Source organism: Anser brachyrhynchus (assembly GCF_964034855.1).
Source record: "Anser brachyrhynchus genome assembly, chromosome: 16".
NCBI classification, from domain to species: Eukaryota; Metazoa; Chordata; class Aves; order Anseriformes; family Anatidae; genus Anser; species Anser brachyrhynchus.
This window is the reverse complement of record NC_137734.1, coordinates 2,069,264-2,089,292: the sequence shown is the minus strand read 5'-3', so window position 1 is coordinate 2,089,292 and position 20,029 is coordinate 2,069,264. Positions and strand designations below refer to the sequence as shown.

At 66.4% G+C, this 20,029-nt stretch overlaps 1 protein-coding gene across 5 annotated transcripts; it reads left to right on the top strand.

The window, feature by feature from the left end:
• The first annotated feature begins 76 nt into the window (after positions 1 to 76).
• Positions 77 to 16,831, top strand: RGS19 (regulator of G protein signaling 19). 5 transcript variants are annotated; one of them, XM_080557687.1, is made up of 6 exons: positions 77 to 232; positions 11,470 to 11,615; positions 11,997 to 12,133; positions 14,293 to 14,367; positions 15,064 to 15,298; positions 16,005 to 16,831. In XM_080557687.1, the coding sequence occupies exons 3-6, from the start codon at positions 12,033 to 12,035 to the stop codon at positions 16,191 to 16,193; spliced, it is 600 nt and encodes a 199-aa protein (XP_080413813.1). In that variant the 5' UTR covers positions 77 to 232; positions 11,470 to 11,615; positions 11,997 to 12,032; the 3' UTR covers positions 16,194 to 16,831. The 5 variants fall into 5 exon arrangements, with proteins under 5 accessions (XP_080413813.1, XP_080413812.1, XP_080413814.1 ...); XM_080557686.1 differs by lacking the exon at positions 77 to 232 and adding an exon at positions 844 to 7,258; XM_080557688.1 differs by lacking the exon at positions 77 to 232 and adding an exon at positions 8,699 to 8,940.
• Positions 16,832 to 20,029: the final 3,198 nt, after the last annotated feature.

Genomic DNA, 20,029 nt, shown 5'->3' with positions numbered 1-20,029 from the left:
CGCAGTGCCTCGGCTCGGCTCGGCTCCGCTCCGCTCCCGTTGCCTCTCCCTCTCCCTCTCTCTCTCTCCCCCCCCCCCCCCAACCCCACCTCCCCCCCCCCCCACCCCCCCCAACACCCTCCGGTGCCGAGCCCGGCGGCGGCAGCGCAGCGGCGGCGGCGGCCGGGGGGCAGCGGGGCAGCGGCGGCAGCGGACGGCGCTGCTGGGCGGCGGCAGCGCGGATGCCCGGCCCGTGAGTACCCCCCCCCCCCTAAACCCCCCCTCCCCTCCCAACCCCGGGCTGGGCTTGGTTTTTTGTTTTTTTTTTTTTTTTTTTTTTTTTTTTTGGGAAAAAAAAAATTGGGGGGGGGGGTGGGGGCACGGACACAGACGCACGGGCCCGCCGCCCTCCCCTCCCTCGTGTATTGCCGTGGACCCCCCCCCCACCCCGCTCCAAAAATTGGTGACCCCCCCCCCCATCCCCTCCTCCCTTCTCCACGCCGCCCCTCCGTGCGCGCTCCCCCCTGAACGTGCATCCTCCCTTCCCCTCCTCTTCCTCCCTCTCCTCCTCCTCCTCCCCCCCAGCCCCGGCCACATGCACGGCGGGGCGCTGGGGGGGGGGCTGATGGAGAGCTCGGGCTGCTGGCCGTGCGTCCTGCTGGCCCTGTGGCCGTCTGTCCTGCTGTCCGGCTGTCACCAAACCCCCCCCCACCACCCCCGGGGCCGAGGGGGCTGCTGCCCGTAGCGGGGTGCTCCGCGGGGACCCGGCGAACCGAGCAAAAAAAAGGGGGGGGGGGGGGGGGCTTCCCCGCCGCATCGCCCCTGGGGGAGGGCAGGGCCCCTGCGAGGAAGAGGAGGATGGAGGAGGAAGGAGGAAGGAGGGAGCCGGCTGCACCAGGGCTTGCCCAGCTTTGGAGGGGGGGGGGGCTGCTTGCCTTGGGTTCCCCCCCCCCCAAAACCTTGGAGGCCTCCCCGGCCTCGCTGCACCCACAGGTGTGCGCCGGGGCAGCGCTGGAGCATCCTGGGCAGGACGCCTGGGTCCCTGCGTGGTCCCTGACGCCGAGGGGGTGCCGTGCCCCACCGCGACGAGCAGCAGCACCGGGGAGCCCCGACCTCGCCGGCTGGGGCCACGCGGCTCTCGGGGAGGTTGGCTGAGGTCAGGGCGCCCGCGGGCTCCGGTCCCCAAAGGGTCCCCCAGCACCGCCGGAGGAGCTCTGGGCAGGGGGACCTGGCTCGACGGTGCCCGGGGCCGTGTCCCCCCCCACCATGGGGATGCGACATCTGCCCGTCGCCCAACACGAGCCCATCACGTGGGCGCCGTGGCAGCGGGGTGGTGCCGCCGCTTGGCGCCGCGTCCCCGTGGCCGAGGGATGGAGAGGGCCAGGCTCGGCCGGCGGAGCTGCGCCGCGGGCGGCCGGCGGCACACGGCGGGGCGCGGAGAGGTTCCCCCCCCCACCCCAACCCTGGGGAGCTCCCTCTCTCTCCCCGCCGCTGCCATGAGGCTGCTCTGGCACGGATCCGTGGCCTTCTTTAAGAAACTAAACAACAACAACAACCAAAAAAAAAAGTGTTAAGTGAGTGGGAGGGATTTCCCCCGCTGCTGCGAGGGGAGTTCGTTCCCCTCCGGATGCGTCGCCACCGTCCCGGTCGATAGAGACGCTCGTCCCGTGGCGCGCCGGATGCGCCGAGCCCGTGGTGTTTGCTGCCCTGGTGGATATCGTGCTCGTTGGGAACACGGGTCGCCCCAGTGGGCACATATTTCAGAATGTCTCCCGGGGGAGAGCGCCACATCAGATTTCCCTACAAGGATTTTAGCTCCTCCGCGTCAGCCCTTCCCCACAAATGACTCAAGCCGCTAATCAAAATACAGTCGTGTTCTTCGGCAATTAAACAAACTCCACCTCATAAGATTATAGTGGAGAAGAAGGGATTTAGTGACTCGAATATATTTCAATCAGGGTCTGGGTGCCCGTTTTGATATTGTTGTTAAACAACAACAACAAAAAAAAAAGGAACCGAAGGGAGATAATCTGATAATGCTACTCAAACCCAGAGAGAGCAAGGGAGAAAAATACCTCGGCGGGGTAGTTAATGCTGAGCTGCCCACGGTACAGGAGTAGCACGTCTCTGCCACCTCCCAAAGTGCATCCTCTCCTGTCTTTGCTTCTCTTTGGTTCTAATCTCACTCTTAGGCTCGACTCGGGCTACAGCACCTTGAGTTTCAACTGGGCCCATGCAAAGGGCACGGGGAGCTCCACGCTCACGGCGCTTCCCTCTGCACTCCGGCGACCCCCCGGGCACGGAGTGGCGGAGCAGCGCCGTGCCCCTGGCACTCGCCGGTGCTTTTGACCCATCCAGGCCAGAAGCTCCTCGACCTCTGCAGGGAACAGGGCAGCGGCTGCCGTGGCTTTTCCTCCTTTCCTCCAAGCTTTTATCCTCTGGATAAAAAAACGACTTTGGAAAGGCAGCTCCAGAGGAGGTGGGATCGCCGCGCGCGCTTCGGGCTCCGTTCCTCGGCCATCCCGGAGGGGACCCTGCGCCGCGCCTTCCCCGCCAGCGCCTGCTGCTCCTCGGGCTGGTTTCTTGCACCGAACCCCACCCCGGCCAGGAGTCAGCACCCCAAAAACAGAGCAGCCACCACGGACGGGCCGTGCCGGAGGCGGCATCGCCGCGGGGCGCAGCGCTTCGGGCTTCGCCTGGGATCGCAGACGCTTCCGGGTTACCCCGTGCCCGCGGCCTCGCCGAGACTTCCTATTACTCAGTTCCTCGTTCGTCTCTGCACATCTCTGCGCGTTTCCATTACAGAAGCTGGTCAGAGGGGGGGGGGAGGACCTAAAGCCAGTTGTTTATGGACGTTATTTAATCGCTGCTTCTTAATTTGGGGGAAGAAATGAGATTGGATGTCGCCACCGGTTATTTTTTTGCCCTCCAACTTGTTCCAACAACGATTTTCAGCCGCGTGGGGAGGAAAAGACGGGGGAACGGCGACCAACACCTTGTGTGGTGCAAGAGGGGAAGGTGCTGAGCCCTCCGGCAGCCCCGTCACAGCCCCGACCTGGCAGCTCCGTGGGGACGTCGCCGTCCCTGCTCCAGAAAGCTCAGCGTGCAGGCGTCAGCCCCACAAGCGTCTCGCCCTGTGCCCCAGCCGCTGAGCGCTCCGTGAGCCTCTTCCAGCTCATTTCCATCACAGCTGGGCTTGCCCAGTCCATTTATTTCCCCCGTCTACTTCCCCACGTGCCACCCCGTGCTGCAGTCCCTCCTGCTCCCCTCCCTATCATCAGGGGGCACCCGAGCAGTTTTAATTTCCCTGTTTTCTTCCGTTATCCCTCACCGCAAGCCGGGCCCGGCCAGCGCTGGGGACACCCGTGCTTTTTAGCTGTTGCAGTGAGCCTGTTCGTGGCAGCCCACGGGGCCGGGGCCGCTCTCCGTGCTGGCCGGGGGTGCTCCACGGGGAGCTTGACCCTCAGAAAGCCTCAAATCCCGCTTGCCGTGGTGGTGCTGAGCCGTGCGGAGCCGTGGAGTGGTTTGTGGCCGACAGCCCGTGAGCCTTTTCGGGACAGCCCCAACCTCCTGGAGGGATCAGGTGCCTCCAATCCAGCCGTGCGTGCGTGCTGGGGACGAGCGTGCCCGTGCCCTGGATGCGTCCCCCTGTGCAGCCACCCAGGTGCCGCGTGGCACCCCGGGGACCCAGCAGCTGGTGGCTTTGGGGTAAAACCGAAGAGAAAACCAAAAGCTGGGCTCCTGCTGGATCCAGGTGAATGCAGAGGCACGCGGGGAGGGGAGAGCCCCCGGGCCACGCCGTCGGCTCCGTCGGGTGCACAGGGCCACGGAGCTCAGCATCGAAGCAGGGGTCGCTCTGCCTCCCCCCCCCCGGGTCCTGGTCCTGCACGGCCTCCTGCCCCCGGCCGTCTGTGGAAGCAGGGCTACAACCCCGGGGAGGGCGGAGCAGCACCAGCAAGGAGAACTACAAAGTCCTTTGGGGTTCAGCTTGAATATTCATCTCGGGCATGGAAAAAAGGGGGTTTCCTGGCGGCGGGGAAACGCATGGGAGCGTTTCAGAACAAGCCGCCCTTCCAGTTCTCTAACCACCCTTGGAAACAGCCTCGCCTGCTCTCGGCTGACCTTCTGAGGGCTCCTTGCTCAGACTGCGAGGATCCGCTCGCTTTGGGGACGGAGCTTTTCCACGCTCCTGCCTCGCTTGTCAGCACTCGCCCGGGCACAAGGCAGGGGAGGCTGCGGCCGGCGGGATGGGCGCCGGGGGCCGGGAGCCCTCCTGGAGCCGAATTTGCCACTGGCCCTATACAGAGGGGACTCGGGGAGCCGGCAAAGCTGTTTGGGGCTGAGGGTGTGAGTTTTTTCCCATTGCTCCCCCTCCTGCAGACGTGAAGCCGATGGGGGCTTGGGGAGTTTCCTCGAGCAGGAGGAGGAATGCCCGAGCAGCGTGTCAGTGCAAAGGGCAGGAGAAGAGCAAACAGCCGCATATTGGCATTAGCGGGCAGCAACCCCGGAAAAGGAAGGGAGAGCTTCGTGCCAGCCTTGGAAAACAAAGAAGAAATGAGGAAAGACACCGCTCGTGAGCCCGGCGCGGCTTTCTCCACGAGGAGGGAGCTGGCAGAGGGGATTTGGTGCTGGGCATTGCCGTGACAGCGGTGGCAGGCGAGCTCCCGTGCCCTCCAACGGGCACAGCCGAGCCCTGCAGCATCCCCTGGGCCTCCCTCGCCTCCAGGGCTCCAAAAGGGGACCGGCGTGGCCTGTCACACCAGGGGACTCGCTGAGGTCCCCGGCGAGGGCCACCCCTGCGATGCCACGGCCCGGGGAGCTGCAGTGAGCACCCCGCCGTGCCCGGGCTGCCCCAGCCGGAGCAGGATGCATCCAGCGGCTGCGCCGGTGCCGGAGGTGCCTGCGCAGAAAGCAGCGGCCGTGGGCTGTCCCCGTGGCGCAGGGGCCGTGCAGGGTGACAGCGCTTCCTTCCTCTGCCGCTGCCAGCTCCTCCCCGGGGGTGGCCGAGCCGAACCCCGCGGCCTTTCTTCCCCTTTGGTTTGGGTTTTTAAATAACCCCCGGGGCTGCCCTCGGAGGATGCGAGCCGCTCGCAGAGCTCCCCGGTGCTCAGCAGGGCCAGGGCAGGGCAGAGCATCACCGCTGTGCTGGCAGTGCGGGGGTCACCTGCGTCCCCCGGGGTGCTCCAGAGCTGGGACAAGGAGTCAGGTCACCAAATCTCCCCTGCCCGGGCTGTCAGCCCGCAGGACGCTCTCCTTGGGGGGTGCCCCGCGGATGGGGGCAGCAGAGGGGCTGGCAGGCGTCCGCAGGGCAGGGGCCTGCTGGGCTCTAGCAGCCAAGCGGAGCCGACACCTCCCGTGTGCGGCATTTGGGAGGTGTTTCCCTGAGCCCCCGGCCGTGGGGGTGGCGTGGCCCCGGCCGGTCCCTGCGCCAGGCGAGCGGCTGCTGAGCACAGCCCTGCCCTGACCACATCAAGGAGAGCGGGGCCGGACGCGTCCTCGGTGTGTCCGGAGCCACCTCCCGCCCGTGCCAGCTCAGGATCCCAAAGCACCGGGTGCGGGTCCCCAAAACCAGCCAGCAGCTTCCCAACGGGGGTTCGGTCTCATCCCGGGGCTGGGGGGAACATCGCCCGTCGGCAAGCGCTCGGAGCCGCGGTAAGCGAGCCCTTTGATCCAGCGCTCCCCGGCACGCAGGGGTTTTCCCCATCCTTTCACCTCGCTGCGGGGTTTATCCTCCTGGTTCCTCATTTCCTCGGGAAGGTCGATTCCTCCTCTTCTTCCCCTTCTTCACTTGCGCTCCCCAAGCCCCCAAATGACCCCGAATCCCGGCGGAGCCGTGCCACGCGCTCCCGGCTGCGTGTGGACGGGGTCGGGCGGTGTCCCCCCGCTCCCCGGCACCCCACCTGGGCTCCTGCAGGACAAAGCCCGGCGGGAGCAGATCCTCGCCGTGCTCTCCTCTCACACAGGGGGGTTACCCACGGCCGGCTCCCGCCGATGCTGGCGTCTCGGTGCACGGTGCAGGCGCTGGGGCCGGGGATGCTCGGCACCGGGCGCTGCCCGCCCGGCTCTGCCTGCTCGAGGTGCCCGACCAGTCCTGCCGCCTCCCGCTGCAACCCGGGGCTGGAGCTGCGGCCGCGCCGACGCTTCTTCCCTCCCTTCCCTCGTTCCCTCTCTCCTGCCAGCCTCCGGGCTCGGTCCGTGCGTTTTAGCCCTCGCCGGGTATTGATTACCGGGATCTTTCTCCTTTCGCGTGGATCATTACCGAGTGCTTAACGGGAGCCTGCCTTAACAACGCCACGGTACCTCTCCTAATAGAAACATAATTGTCAGGGCTTGCCTTATTAAATCCCCCGGCTGATTGTCGCGGGTGCTATTTTTAACGCCGTGAAATAATTAGCCACGTTTCTGTGCAGGAGCCGGGGCCGAAGGGGAGGCTGCCGGCTGCGCGTCCGCTCGGGGCGCGTTCGCTGGGGCGTTTTGGGGAGAACAGCGACGGGTTTTGGCTCGGAGGACGCTCGCTGCAGAAATACCCAGTGCTAAAGCCGAGGGAGGTGCTGGGACAAACCGAGCGCCGCGTGCAGCATCTCCTCCTTCCTGTCGGCAGGCCCTGCCTCTCCCCCGCCGTAGCGGGTGGCAGAAAAATCACAGCCGGGCTCCCCCGGAGGCATCCGCTCGCTGCCGCCGCCTCCGCCACGTGCGCGGGTGCCTCTGCGGGTGCTGGCGGTGCCGGCGCTGGGCAGGGCGGTGGGGAGGCGCAGATGTGGGAGCGTCACCTCCACCCCCGTCCCCATGGGGCCACGGGTCCCCGGATCCGGCCGGTGCCCGGCTGCGGTCGTGGGCAGCGCTGGCACCTCCCGGTAGCATCCGGGGTCAGCCTTGCCCTGTGCCCGTAGGACACCAGGCCGGTGCGGGGGCTGGAGCCCAGCCTTTTTAGTCCTTGTCTAATTGTTGAAGGGGAGAAAAAAAAAAAAAAAGAAAACACAAAAAAACAGTGGCTAAGAATAGCTCCTAAAACTTCCTGTGCACCGGCAGGTGGCTGGGGCAGGCTGCGGGGGCGGGAGGCAGCTGTGGGGCTCGGCGGCGCCGTGTGCCCATGGGGCAGCCCTGGGAGAGGGGGTCCTGGGGGTCCCGGCCCCGCCGCCACCCGCTGGGGCTGCCCACGGGGCTGGCCCACGGCTCTCTGGGCCCGGTGGCCGATTCCAGATGGATTTGGCAGGTTTGGCAGAGGTCGGAGGTGCTGAGGTTGCGCACGCCAGAAGCTGGGAGGGCTGCGGGAGGCATGGTGAGGACGAGCCCCGCGGTGTCCCCGCACCATCCCGTGGGGACGGTTCCACGGGTGGCAGTGGGGGGCACGACCTCGGGGTGTTTTGCAGCCCCTCTGGGGCAGCAGAGCTCATAGGGCTGCGGGTCCAGCTTGGCCTTACCTCTTTGACCCCTAAAATACAAAGGGATGCTCCCTCCTTCGGCAGAAAACTAACGGCCGTGGTGGAAAACAAAACTGGTTTTGGTGCCAGGCGGTGCCCAGCGAGCTGGGGGTGCTGGGGGCTCCCACGCGGGTCTGGGAGCTGGAAAGGGAAACCCCATGGAAAATAAACGAGCTTCGGGTGCGAGGCGCTCTGCGCCCGGAGAAACAAAACGTCCCCATCCAAGGAGCCCCGACAGCCTCCAGGAGCGCGGCGCTGCTCAGCTGCTCCGGTCCCCGCAGGCGGTGCAGGATGAGGCCCGGCGGCGAAGCCCCAGCTCCGGCTCCCCAGGCACTGTCTGGGCGCACTGGGAAATGCAGGTGCCTGGCGGGAGTCCCGGCCCCGCAGCATCCCCACCCGGTGCCGTACCCCACCGCGGGGCCAAGGTGCAGGAAAAAAAGCTGCTGAAACGCTGGGGGGACTTTGCGGGGGGCTTCCCACCCCGCTGCGGTGCGTGGCTCGGCCCTGGGATGGTGCCGATGCGGCCGCTTTGGTTTTGGGCGCTGGGGTGCGCGGCGTCGGGAGGAGATAACAGCCGGCGTCCCCCCGGGGAAGGAGAGGCAGCGGGCAGGGCGCTGGGCCGGGCTGATAACGGGCGCGTGCTGCGGCCGGGGCTCGGAGCTGCCCTGGGGTGGCCGAGCAGGGCACGCTGCCATCGCCACGGCCCCTTGGCTCTTCTCGTGGCAGGAGCGGGGCCGTGCCCGGTGTCTGCACCCAGAGCCGGGGGTGGAGCCCCCTCCGCCCGCAGCGCTGCCGAGGGCAAATTCAATCAAGGAAGCTGAGGTCGCGCGTCTGATTTTTCTCTCTCGTGTTTTTTTTTTTTTCTAAAGAGGAAAAAAAAAAAAACCCAAACAACTTTGTTTGTGAGTCACTCTTGGCCGAGGGAGTTCAGCTCTACTCTGCATGTCAAGCAGGCTGGCGCATCCCTGTTTCGCGCAGATGCTGCTAGAAGGCACCGTGCGAGGCTCTGACTCAGCCCGCCCGGCTTCACCGGCCCCGCTCGCCCGCCGCCGAATTCCTCGCCCCGCGGGCAGAGCCCTGGGAGGCTCCGGAGACCCGAAAAATCCTGGGGCGCGGGCGCGGTGGAAACCATGGGCTCTTCGAAGTGCTCGGGACGGATCCTTGCATCGCTTAGGCTCGCTCGGCTCCTCGCGGGGGCCGCTTCCTCGGCTGCGGGGCTGCTCCACCGCCGGCGCGCCCTGACCGTCCCCACCATGCCCAAAACGCCCGGCACCGCGGTGGGCGCGCGGCACCGCCGGGACAGCCCTGTCCCCACTCTGCTCTCACGCTTACGGCATCGGCAGGAGGCAGCCGAGGGGAGGAAGCAGGAAGAAAGCACGGCCCCGCCGCCGCCGCCACCGAGGCTCCCCGTGCCCCCGGGCTGCCCGGTGCCCGTGGCGCTGCCCTCCCGTGCCACCCGAGCGGGCGCCCGCGGCTCTTGGCCAGCACGGAGCAGCGGCGGGGAGAGCAGCCGGGCCTTGGCGGGGCTTTCCCAAAAAAGGTCTGAACTCTTCGTTTGAGTTTGCCACTTCCCTTACCACTCCCTTTCCTGTGAGAGGATGTGTTCGGCTTCTTTTCTTTTCTCTTACTTTCTTCTCTTCTCTCCCGTCTCCCTGCCCGCCGAGCCGGGCGATGCCGCGCTCCCGCTGAGACTGCCGGGCCGAGCCCAGCCGGGTGCCGGCGGCGGCGTGGCGATGGCCGGAGCGCAGGTACGCGGACGGATGCGCTGCGGTGGTGGCCCCTCGGGGACGCTGGGGCTGCCCCTGGGACGTCCCCACGGGGGCCGGGTGGGTGCAGGGGGGCTCGGCGAGGCGGGGCCGGGGCGGGCGCGGGGCGCGGCGCTCGGTTGTGCCCCGATTTGTGGCCGGAGATAGGAGGAGGAGGAGGAGGAGGAGGAGGAGGAGGAGGAGGAGGATGCCACGGCGCTGCCAGGGTGGCTCCAGGCACCGTGCCCAGCTCGGGGAGCACGGGGTGCGTGCGGGGGCATCACCCCCACCGCTTGGGTCAGCGCTCGCCGTGGCCTTGCTGCGCGGTGTCGGGGCGCGCGGGGCCTCTTGCAGCCGTCGCGGGGCGATTTTGGTGCCTTTGCCCAGGGCCGGCCGTGCACATGGTGCCTGGGGGCCGAGCTGACACCATGGCGGCTCCGGTAAGGAGGCAGCCGGTCTGGGGAAGGGGACGTTTCCCTTCCAGAGCAATTTTGGGTAGCTTCCGTCGCGCGCAGCCGAACGGGGGCTCGGAGCGGTGAAAGGCACCGGGGCGGCACGGCCCCGTCCTCGTCGCGCTCTGCGTTGGGATGGGGAGAGCCGCGGGGCGGCACTGGGCTCAGCGAGGACGTCATGGGGGCACAAGATGCCGTGGTTTGGAGACACCTAGCACGCAGGGACCCCGAGGCCGGGTGCCGCGGCTGCCTCCCCGGGCAAGGGGCAGCACCGGCGAAGCCCCCGGGGAGCTCAGGGAGCTGCCTGGGTGGGGACGAGGGTGGCTGTCGGGGCGTCTCTCGCCTCTGCTTGGGAAACGTCCCCTTTTTCGTCCGCCTTCCTCTTTTCGCAGCCTCGTGCGCACCCGCGCCTCCCCTCCGGCGCCCGTAGGCTCTCGCACCGCGCGGCCCCGCTTCCTGATCCGCCGGCCCCGGTGGCCCCATCCCTGCGGCCCCGTCCCCCTGTCCCCAACCCTCGGCCACCCCACGGCCTCCTGCTCTTCGCCCCCGGGGCCGCCTGCGGCAGGGTGTTCCTAGCACCCAGCTTTCCCCCACCTTCGCCCCGTTGCTGTAATTCGCGCCCCAGTCCCTGCCGGCTTGCTGTGGGATTTTTGCTGCCTGCGGGCAGGGGGGAGAGCGGCTGGTGGGAGCGAAGGGGGCGTCGGTCTGGGAGAAGCAAAGCAAAGGGGAAAAAAGAAAAAAAAAAAACAAACGAGGATTTTTAAATGCACCTGACAGCAGCGGCTGTCTGAGGGCGCAGAGCCCGCTGCCGAGCCGGGTGACAAGGTCACAGCCGTCCTGCCAGCACTCGGGTCTATAAATAGGGACAATTGGGAGAGAAACACAGCCTCGCTCCTTTTTAGTTCCTGTGGGAGCGAGGGGAGCCAGCGGGAGGGTTTCAAGGGCCGGGGCCAGGAGCTCGCTGAAGGCTCTGCCATGGGGTGGCCGTGCCCGGGGAGGGGGCGACCGCAGCCCCCGGCCCTTGCAGCCTCGGTGCACGGCTCCGAGCGCCCGCCACCAGCATCCCCCCGCTCGGCCTGTCCCCAAAACCTGGGGACGGCCCTGTCCTGCACCCCGGACCTGGGGCTGAGGCAGGATGTTGACCCTGGGTGATGGGACAAGGGGCGGTGGGGTCGGGGCTGCTTCAGGCCAGGGCTGCCGGGGGTCATGGGGCAGGCGAGCGGGGTGAGCCGCAATGGAGAGCTCGGGGCTCGGCCACCGCTTGGCACCCGTCGGGTCTGGTTTAGTGCCGGGAGCTCGGAGAACTTCCCCCCCCCCCGGTTCCTTCCACTCACATGATGCCGCGGAGCGGCTCCGACTTCCCCATCCCCAAAATGCGCCGCCGGGCTCCGGCCGTGGCACAGCCATGGCATGGGGCACGGCCAGGGGCACGCGAGGCTCAGCCCCGCTCCCCGCCTGGCCCCGCTGCTGCGTGCAGGGCTCGGCACCCCCGACCCCCTTTGTGTAGCCAAACGCAGCAGGGCAGAGCCAAGATTCGGGGGCATCAAACCCGGGGCCAGCCCAGAGCAGCCCCCCAGGAGCCCCACACCCGTGGGTGCCCGGCAGGGCGCAGCCGTCACCCTGCCAGCAGCGCACGGGAGGGGTCGCAGCGCGGCGTGGGGCAGCCGGAGCGCCCGCTGCCTTGCTTTCCCCTCCTCCTTTCCTTTTCACTTCCTTTTCTCGCACCGTTTCTGCCTGCCTGCCTGCCGTGCCCCAGCCCGCAGCCTGCGGCGGGCCCTTCCCGGCATGGAGCGGCCCTGCCCGAGCTGCTCCCCGGCGGGATCGGCGCTCGCCGCGGGGGTAACGCGGTGCCCCCCCTCTCGCTTCCCGCAGGCTCCATCCAGGAGGCTGCAGGGACGCTAGCGGGGCCGCGTCGGCGCCACGGGTCAGGACCCGCAGCCTGGGAGGAGCGGCGAGCAGCAGAAGGGCCCCCGCAGCACGACCCCCCCACGTCCACCGTGTATGAGGCTGGGACGCAGGTGAGACGGAGACCGGGGCGGCGGCGGGGGCGAAGGCTCGGGGCTGGCTGACAGCTGGGATGGCAACGGGGGAGCCCAAAATAAGTCACGGTGCTGGGGTCCTGCGTTCACCTCCATGTTCGTAGCGGGGGGAAGAGCCCGAGGCATCGCAGTGCTCGGCCGGAGCGATGGGGACAGCGGTTTGCCCACGCGCAGAGGGTTTTGGGGCCTCCTGCCTGCAGCGGGGAGCTGCCCTGGGGCTGCCCCTCGGGTGCGTTTGAGCTCCGAGGTGTCGTTGCCCCCAGCGCGGACCCAAAAACTGCTTTTTGGGGTGGGGGATGCTGGTGCCGGTGTCCTGCCCGCAGCTCGCTCACCCGCCCCGTGCCCTCCTCTGCCTTCCAGTACGCAGGACCCGCGTCCGCAGAGACACCCCTTCCGATGTCCCGGCATGAGACTTCTCCGACAACGGTGCAACCCGCCAGCAACCACCGCCCCAACGCCTGCTGCTTCTGCTGGTGCTGCTGCTGCAGTTGCTCGTGGTACGTGTGTGTCCCCCCCCCGCCCGCCGTGCCACCCCCAGTCCCCGCGTGGTCCGAAACGCGCCGGCGGCGTCCTGGCCGCGCGCACGGGAGGCGCGAGGGGGTCGCTCCCGGTCCTCCGTGGTTTGCGCAGCACCAAGGGCTTGGATGCGGCCCCTGCCCGAGGAGGTGCGCGGGATATGGGGGACAGGACCCCAGGGGGGACAGGTTCCCGTAGCAGCCCCCACCCCGGGGTGTTCAGCAGCCTTTTGGTCGCAGCCCCGTGGGCAGCGGGTGCGGGAGCGCGGCCGGGATGGAGCCAGCCCCTCTCACCTCCGGGATGTTTATGTGCTCGTGTTCGGCCGGCAGCTGAAAGCCGAGCGGGTGCTGCGACCAGAAAGGGTGTGCACGGGGTTTGGAGGCGGTGTTTGTACCCGGAGGGGACCGGGAAATCAGCGGGGCTGTTGCGGGGAGCACACGTTGCTCGCCTCTGTGCAGAGCCCGGGGAGCTCGCGCTGCGGAGCCAAGCCTCGGCGCACCACGGCTCGTTCCCTTCAGCCAAGGCTTTTAAAATATCTAGAGCAGAAAGCAGCATCGGGAACCCTCGTCCCGCGCTGCGTTAAGGGCGCCGCTGGGGCTGGAAGGCCCCAGCCGGGCTGCGCATGGGAAGCGGGCGGCAGCAGAGCGAGGAGCTGGGCCCCCGCTGCCCTCCTGCTTCATCCCAAACCTGGCCCCCCCCCCCCCAGGGCACCCGGCCGCTCTGGGCAGGTCTCACGGGCGGGCAGAGGGACCTCAGTGCGTGGTGCTGTGCAGAGCCGGGCCCCGGTGCTGCCCGAAGCCAGGCCACCGCCAGCTGCTCGCCTTTGGCTGCGCCTCCCCAACTCTCCGAGGATTCCCGGCTCCCTTTTGTCGCCGGATGACCGGATTTTGGGGAGCCCGTCTGCTCTTCTCCGTCCTCCGCGTCAGCCCACTGAGATCCCTGGTGATTTCGCAGCAGCTTCAGGCTTTGCGGCCACCGAGAGCATCCCGATCCGGAGCTGAGCGCCGTGCAGCCCCACGGCACACCCCAGCGCCGGTGCGGCAGTCCTCTGCAAACCCCCGGCGCCTCCGCAGCACCGCCACACCGTGGCCCCGCAAGCCTCTGCTGTGTCCTTGGGGCCCCGTCTCCTCACCGGCTTCGTTTCCTCCGATTTTCGCTCCAAAACGCAGCGAGGCCCCAGAGCAGCTCCCCTCGCAGCCAGCCCCAGGCTCGGTGACACTCGGGCACGGGCAGCGTGCCACCTCCCTGCCTCCCTCCTCGGTGCCTGCAAGAGCTCACGAGCAGAGGCGGGACAGAAAAGCCTCGCAGAAAGCGAGCGAGGACCGGCGCGAGCCATCCCCGGGCTCGGCAGGGCCGGGTGACAAACCCTTTGGGGACAGCGTGGGCAGGGAGGTGGCCGCAGCCGCAGCCACCGCGCGGCGGCTTCGCCCACCCGCCCGCTGCCGGGGGGAAGAAGTTTGCAGGGCTGATGGTGTGCGAGCGCCGAGGGGCAGTGTCGCAAGCAGGAAGCGCTGTGGTTGGCGCCGGGCTCCGAAATTCGCGGGCCCCGGGGGGAAGTTGGCTGGAGGCCGCTTTCCTCTTGCACCGTGGGGGCGAGGATCGGGGGGGGAGCTGGGGACGCCGGTGCCCCGGTGTCTCCGTCGTGCGCTCCGGCTCCGGGTTGGGGCATCCCCGGTGCACCAAGGGCGCAGGGTTCAGCCCTTTGCCTTCCCAAATTTATCCCAGCCGCACGCTTCCTGCACGAGCCGGGACCCGCTGGCAGCTGGAGAGGGTGATAACCCGGCCCAGCGCCCGGCCCGCAGCATCCTGCAGCCATTTATTGGCGACGGGTGGCGTGGTGCTCGCCGGCTGCGCCTGGCTGCCGACCTCTGCGGGTGCTGCTGCCCGGCCCCGGTGCTGGCCCCGGTTCAGCGGCGCCCCGAGCGCAGGAAACACCATTGCACGACCGGGGCGAAGTTGCACAAGAAGGGAGACGGGGTGCTGGGCGCGGGCAGGGTGCTACTGCACCCGGGGGAGAGCCGCGGGTGCGGGATGTGGGTGCCCACGGAGGAAATTTGTCAGCCAGGAGTTATCGGGGACGGGGTGGGGGCAGCAGCCCCGGCCCCTGCCGCCCGTTTCTACCTTTCCGTCTCCCCGTTAGGAACGAGGACCGGGAGCGAGCATGGAGGGCGTCTCGGGAGACCAAACTGGAGACCATCCCAAACTGTGAAGCGTGGTGAGTGCAGGGGCAGCGCCGGGGGCACGGCACGGCACGGCTTGGCACGGCACCGCACAGTTTGGCATGACACGGCACGGGGAACCACGCGCCGAGCCTCCTGCGGCACCCACGGGGAGCGGGACCGGGGTGCCAGCACCGAGCGTCTGCTCCCTCGGGCACGGGACGGACCCCCCCGCACACAGCCCACCCATGGGTGCCCTGTGCAGCGCCAGGCGCGGCGTTGCCAGGGGTCGGGTGTATTAATTAGCCGGCAGCAATTATTGCCCCTGCCTTGCTGTAGCGAGGAGTGTTTACGGGGAGCAGCCCTGCCGCATCGCCCTGCCTGCGGCGCAGCTCGGCACGGGCAGGGGCTGTGCTCCCTCCTGTCTTTGCGCAAGGCCGGCAGCAAAACGGGTCTCATTTGGGGAAATTCGGCTTCAACCAAGCCCAGGGCCCGGCCTGGCCGAACAGGGGCAGGACAAACCCCGTGAGTGCTTCTGGGGACCTCCGGGAGCTCCGCAACGAGCAGGAGCTCAGGGGGTGTGTTTGGGATGGCTCGGGGGGGGTCCTGGGACCATCCCTGTTCTAGGGGATGTGCACGGAGTCGCGGGTGGGGATGCAGTGGGGAATCCACAGCCCTCCTGTCCCATCCCGTGTCCCGGTCCTGCGGTAACCCTTTCCCCTTGCCTTTCCCACCCCCCGGCGACCCCGCAGCGCCAAACCCACGCCCGAGGAGGTGCGGGGCTGGGCACAGTCCTTCGACAAGCTGATGAAGAGCCCGGCGGGCCGCAACGTCTTCCGGGAGTTCTTGCGGACTGAGTACAGCGAGGAGAACATGCTCTTCTGGCTGGCGTGCGAGGAGCTCAAAACCGAGTGCAACAAACACACCATCGACGAGAAGGCCAGGATGATCTACGAGGACTACATCTCCATCCTCTCGCCCAAGGAGGTAGGGGGCCCGGCCCCTCCTGAGCTCGGGCAGGGGGTCGCGCGGGCTTAAAAGCGAGGCTTTTGGGGTGGTTCGTTAGGGAAAGGGCACCCACGCGGCTGTTTGGGGCGTCGGGGACACGCTGGGGACCCTGGCTCAGCTGGAGGAGGGCGGGGGGTGCGGAGGGATCGTGCCAACCCCCCCCGGGACAGCACAGGGTAAGGGCTTTGCCCCTTGCTGGTGCACAGCAGTGTCCCCATCCCCATCCCCAATCCCCATCCCCATCCCCAAGCTCCTCGCAGCGCTGGACCGTGGCTCAGCAGGGCTGTGCTGCGGGGCCGAAACCTCACGAGGGCACCAGCGGGCCGAGGAGATGCTGCAGCATCCCCGGGTGGGGACACCCCGAGCCGCAGCCCCGCGCCCAGCGAGGGGACAGGGCGACAGCCAGCACCCCCCCCAAAAAAAAACCAGCCCCGTGCGAGCCCATTTGAAACCCTTTCCCCCCTTTCCCCAGCACCTTGCCGGGGATGGAGCAGCCCTGCCGGCGCGCCGCGGTGCCCCTTTGGTGCGTGGCACCGGGGTGGTCCCCAATTCCTCCCTCGGAGCCACGGGGCCAGCATTTGGCGCTGTCCCGCCAGGCTTTTGGCCCGGGGGTGGGTGTCGGGGCCGGGGGGCTCGGCGCTGGGCTCCCCCCACCCCAACCCCGATTTCTCTCCGTGCCGCCCAGGTGAGCCTGGACTCGCGGGTGCGGGAGGTCATCAACCGCAAGATGCAGGAGCCGTCCTCGCACACCTTCGACGACGCGCAGCTCCAGATCTACACGCTCATGCACAGAGACTCCTACCCTCGCTTCCTGAACTCTGCCATATACAAATCGCTGCTCCAGAGCGTCTCCCGCTCCTCCTCGGAGTCCTAAGGGCACCCGCCGGCCACGGGGACGCCCAGCGGGGACGCGGCACCCGGGGAGGGGGACACACGGCCCGTCCTCTCCCCCCCGCCAGCCCCCTCCCCAGCCCCCCGAGTTTTTAGCTTTTTACCTACGAACCCTCAGGCCGGTTTCTGGGCCGCCGGGGGCAGCGCTGGCCCCCCCCCCAACAAGGGCCACCCTCCAGGATTGTCCCCGGGGCTGGTGGCACCGCAGCCCGGGGTGGCTCCGTACTACTGAACCCTGCGCCGTCCCCGCCGCCGGCCGGAGCGAGCTGGGGAGCGTCCGGGGCTCGCCGCTGCCCCCCCCCTCCCCAGCTCCCCCCCCCGCACCCCGTTTTGAAGAGGTCACTTTATCCCCTCTCCACCGCACCTGGGGACACAGCACATCCCCGTTTCCCACCTGAGACTCATTTGGGGACTGTTTTTGGTTTTTTTCTTGGGGGGGTGTGGGGGGGGGGGGTTGGGGGGGGGGGAAGGTCAATCGTTGGTTGTTTTTGTTTTTTTTTTAAATCTTTTTATTTTAAATGCTTTTTTCGTTGGCTTTTACGGGGGGGGGGGGGGGTCGTCTCGAGGGGCGGGAGGGGGGTTTGACAAACGTCTGTGTACATATAAAAACTTGTCAGGTTTACGTCGCTCCGTCTGTTTGAAGTGGCCGACGTGGGGGGGGGCAGTCCTGCAGCCCGTTTGTGTCCCCAAAAGGTCTGGGGGACATCCCAGGGCTGGAATGGGGACAGGAGAGGACCACGTCCCACGTCCTGCTGGGGGACAGCAACTCCAGGGGGGCAGAGGGAGGCAGCCCGAGGGGCTCAGCCTCCAGAAGGGCCCCAGCAGTAGGGATTTGGCCCCAAGGATGCACTCGAAGCGCGAGGAGGGGGTGTCCCGGAGCTGCCCCCTCTGCCAGCCCGTCCCCACCCAACACCCCAGCACCGGGGCTCACCCACATCACCCCGAGCCCTGAGCACCCCCGCGTCCTCGCTTCGGCGAGCCCAGGGCCAAGATCCGTGCGGGCTGCGGGTGAATTTGCCCTCCTGCAGAAACCCGCAGGCACCAGGACCCCAAAAACGAAGGCTCTGCCCATCCTGCGCCTCCCCCAGCACAACAAACGGGGGTCTGCCCTCGTCCCGCGGGGGGAGCTTGGCGCCGGGCACGCAGCAGCGGCCAGGCAGGGCTCCACGTGCGACGGGAAATGTCACGGGGGAGATATATAAGATCCGTGTATTTCTGTACGGCTTGAGGAGTTGTTTACTGGAGCCCCGGCTCCCGGCACCGCGACGTTTCTGCCCTCCACGCTGAACCGAAGCCAGCACCGCAGCCCCGGCAGGCCACGGACCCGCGCGCCCCTCGGGGAGTCACACCGCGACAGCCCTGGCTCCTCCTGGCCAAGAAGAGCCCCGGGGCTCCTCCACGTTCATCCCCTCACTTTTCTCTCTTCACCCCTTTCAAAAAAAAAAAAAAAAAAAAAAGGCACTGGTTCTTTTTATTGAAGATATTTTTTAAGCAAACAAAAAAAATTCCCAGCTTTTCTTTTTGTTTGTTTCCTTCCTTCCTAGTGGTGCGACTGTGTGGAAATTCATGTCAGTAAACTCGGTTCTGTTTGCCAAGCTGGAAACGCAGTTCAAGCAAACGGATTTTTGAGAGAGACCAGGGATAGTTCGTTTGCTCAGGAATGTCGGTCTTTTTATTAATTCGGTCCTTCCCAACATGTGAGGCGATGGCAGGCTGCGAGCCCCAGCAGCCGGGCTCCCGCAGCGGGCGGCAGCTCAAATCCTGCTCCCAGCGGCCGTTTAAAACCCAAGGTAATGTTTGTGGTGGGTACAAAAGCAGCAAAGCGACAGCCTCGCTGCCTGGGGCGCTCTCCCTGCTCGTGCAAGCGGGGCAGCGCCAACGAGCGATGCCAAACGAGGGGCTCGGCCAAGCGAGTGGAGCAGGGCAGAGCTCGGACCCTGCACTGGAGAGATTTTACCTCTGAGTCTGGGTTTGCCTCATTTCCTTACTTGCAGAACGTTCTCAGAATCTGCTCGGTGCAGGGTTTGGAGGCTGAGCATCCCTGAAGCCGTTCAAGAGCACGGCAGGGGGTCGGACCCTCTCCGCTCACCGCAGGCCTCAGCCCAGCAGACCCCAATTCGTCTCCTGCTCACAATCCTGCTGCTTTCCAGTTTCCTGTAAGGGAATCTTTCCCGCTGAGACACCTCTTTACCCAACGTCTTCCCCCTCCCGGACTGCCATCGGTGCGTAGCTGTTCCTGTCCCAGAAGGTAGAGCAAAAGGCACAGGAAGATGCCACGGGACCAGGTTCTGTTCCCCAGCTTTTGAGGAGCTCCTGTTTCTGCATCTCCACGTGCAATTCGGGACTGTCAGCAAACTGCACCCGAGCTTAACTCCCCTCCTTACAGTAATACAAGAAGAAAAGCAACAGCAACTGGTAATTAGCTGGCTCCTGTTCACAGTGCACGAGCCAGAGTGCCTTGGCCAGCTTTGGGTTTAGATCCTGAAGCTTTTTTTAAGCATTACTGGGAGGACACTGTTCCCTCACAAGCCTGGCTCGAATAATCCCATCCGCCGCAAGACTCGTGAGGCTTAACAAGTTGTCAGCGTCTTTGAATCTTTTCCTTCTTGGGAGACTTGGCTGCACCCCGTAAAGTGAAAGCCCTGAGCAAAGGATCCTGTTGGGATCACTGCCTCGAGAGGAACACAGCCCTCAAAGGGCCTGCGAGCACGTTTTCCATTGCTTTCATGTGGCTGCTTACTCCCCTCTAAGCATCTCCAAGGTCTCTGGTGAATGTCTGCTGTCTGGCATGCTGAAAAGCCAGTGGAAATACTTGTTTTTCACTCCGGAACGGGGGAGCGATGCTGTAGGAGATGTTACTGCAAATGCTCCTGTACTGCTCATGAGCACAAAGAGCTGAAGCGCAGAGGAGAGCTCCGCAGCAGCCTCGTGCTCAGAGATCTTGTGGGGGTCCCCTGAATGCTGCACCACCCCAGCCAAAGGCGAGGAAACCCAGGAAAGAAGAGAAGGGAAGAGGAATTAAGTCTCAGTCCAAAAGCTGTTGTGAGGGAAGAGTTTCCCCAGCAGGTTGTGGTTGCCCCCCACCAACAGCCCGATCCTGCAGGTCCCTGCCAGGTCACAACGCTCCCCCTGGCCTGTGGATTCCCTCCACCTCCTTTACCGAAGGCTTCTCCCTGTGTAAAACTGATTGCTCCCAGGTTCCCCGCATGACAGCGATCGGGAGCAGGGGTGCAGCTCAGTCAGCAGGAACAGCAACGAGCTGCTGGGCCCCTCCTGCCCAGCTGGGTGCCAAGGGAGCTCTTGGCTACGAGAGTCTCCCTTCCACAGAGGGATGGAGCTCTAGGAAATGCGAACCTTTGCTGGGCCGGACACACCTTCCTCCCTTTCCTGCTCCTCCAAACCAACAACGTGTTCCTCCTGGTGGCTGGTGTCCATGCTTTCAGGCTGCTGCGATGCGGAGAGCGGTGTTCTCGAGCTCCTCTGTGCAGCAATCCCATGCCGTTGGCGTTTAAAGGCACGAGATCACAAGGTCTGCATCGCCGTGCATAATCACACGAGTGCTACAGATGTCCAGCGGAGCTGGAGAGCTGCACCTCATCGCTGCCCCAAAAGCTCTGTTCCATCAACGATCTCCTCAGCCAGGTGAGGAAGGCCAGTACTGCCACCCAGTGCCCCAGGATTTGGCTCAAGGGTTTTATGGGCTGACCAAAAGCTACCTTTGGTGCAGCGAGGGTACACCCACGAGCAGCTTCTTGCTTTCTGGTGCTCCAGGCAACGAGCAGTTCCCAGCCGTCCGGACGCTGACTCCCTGCCAAGCTT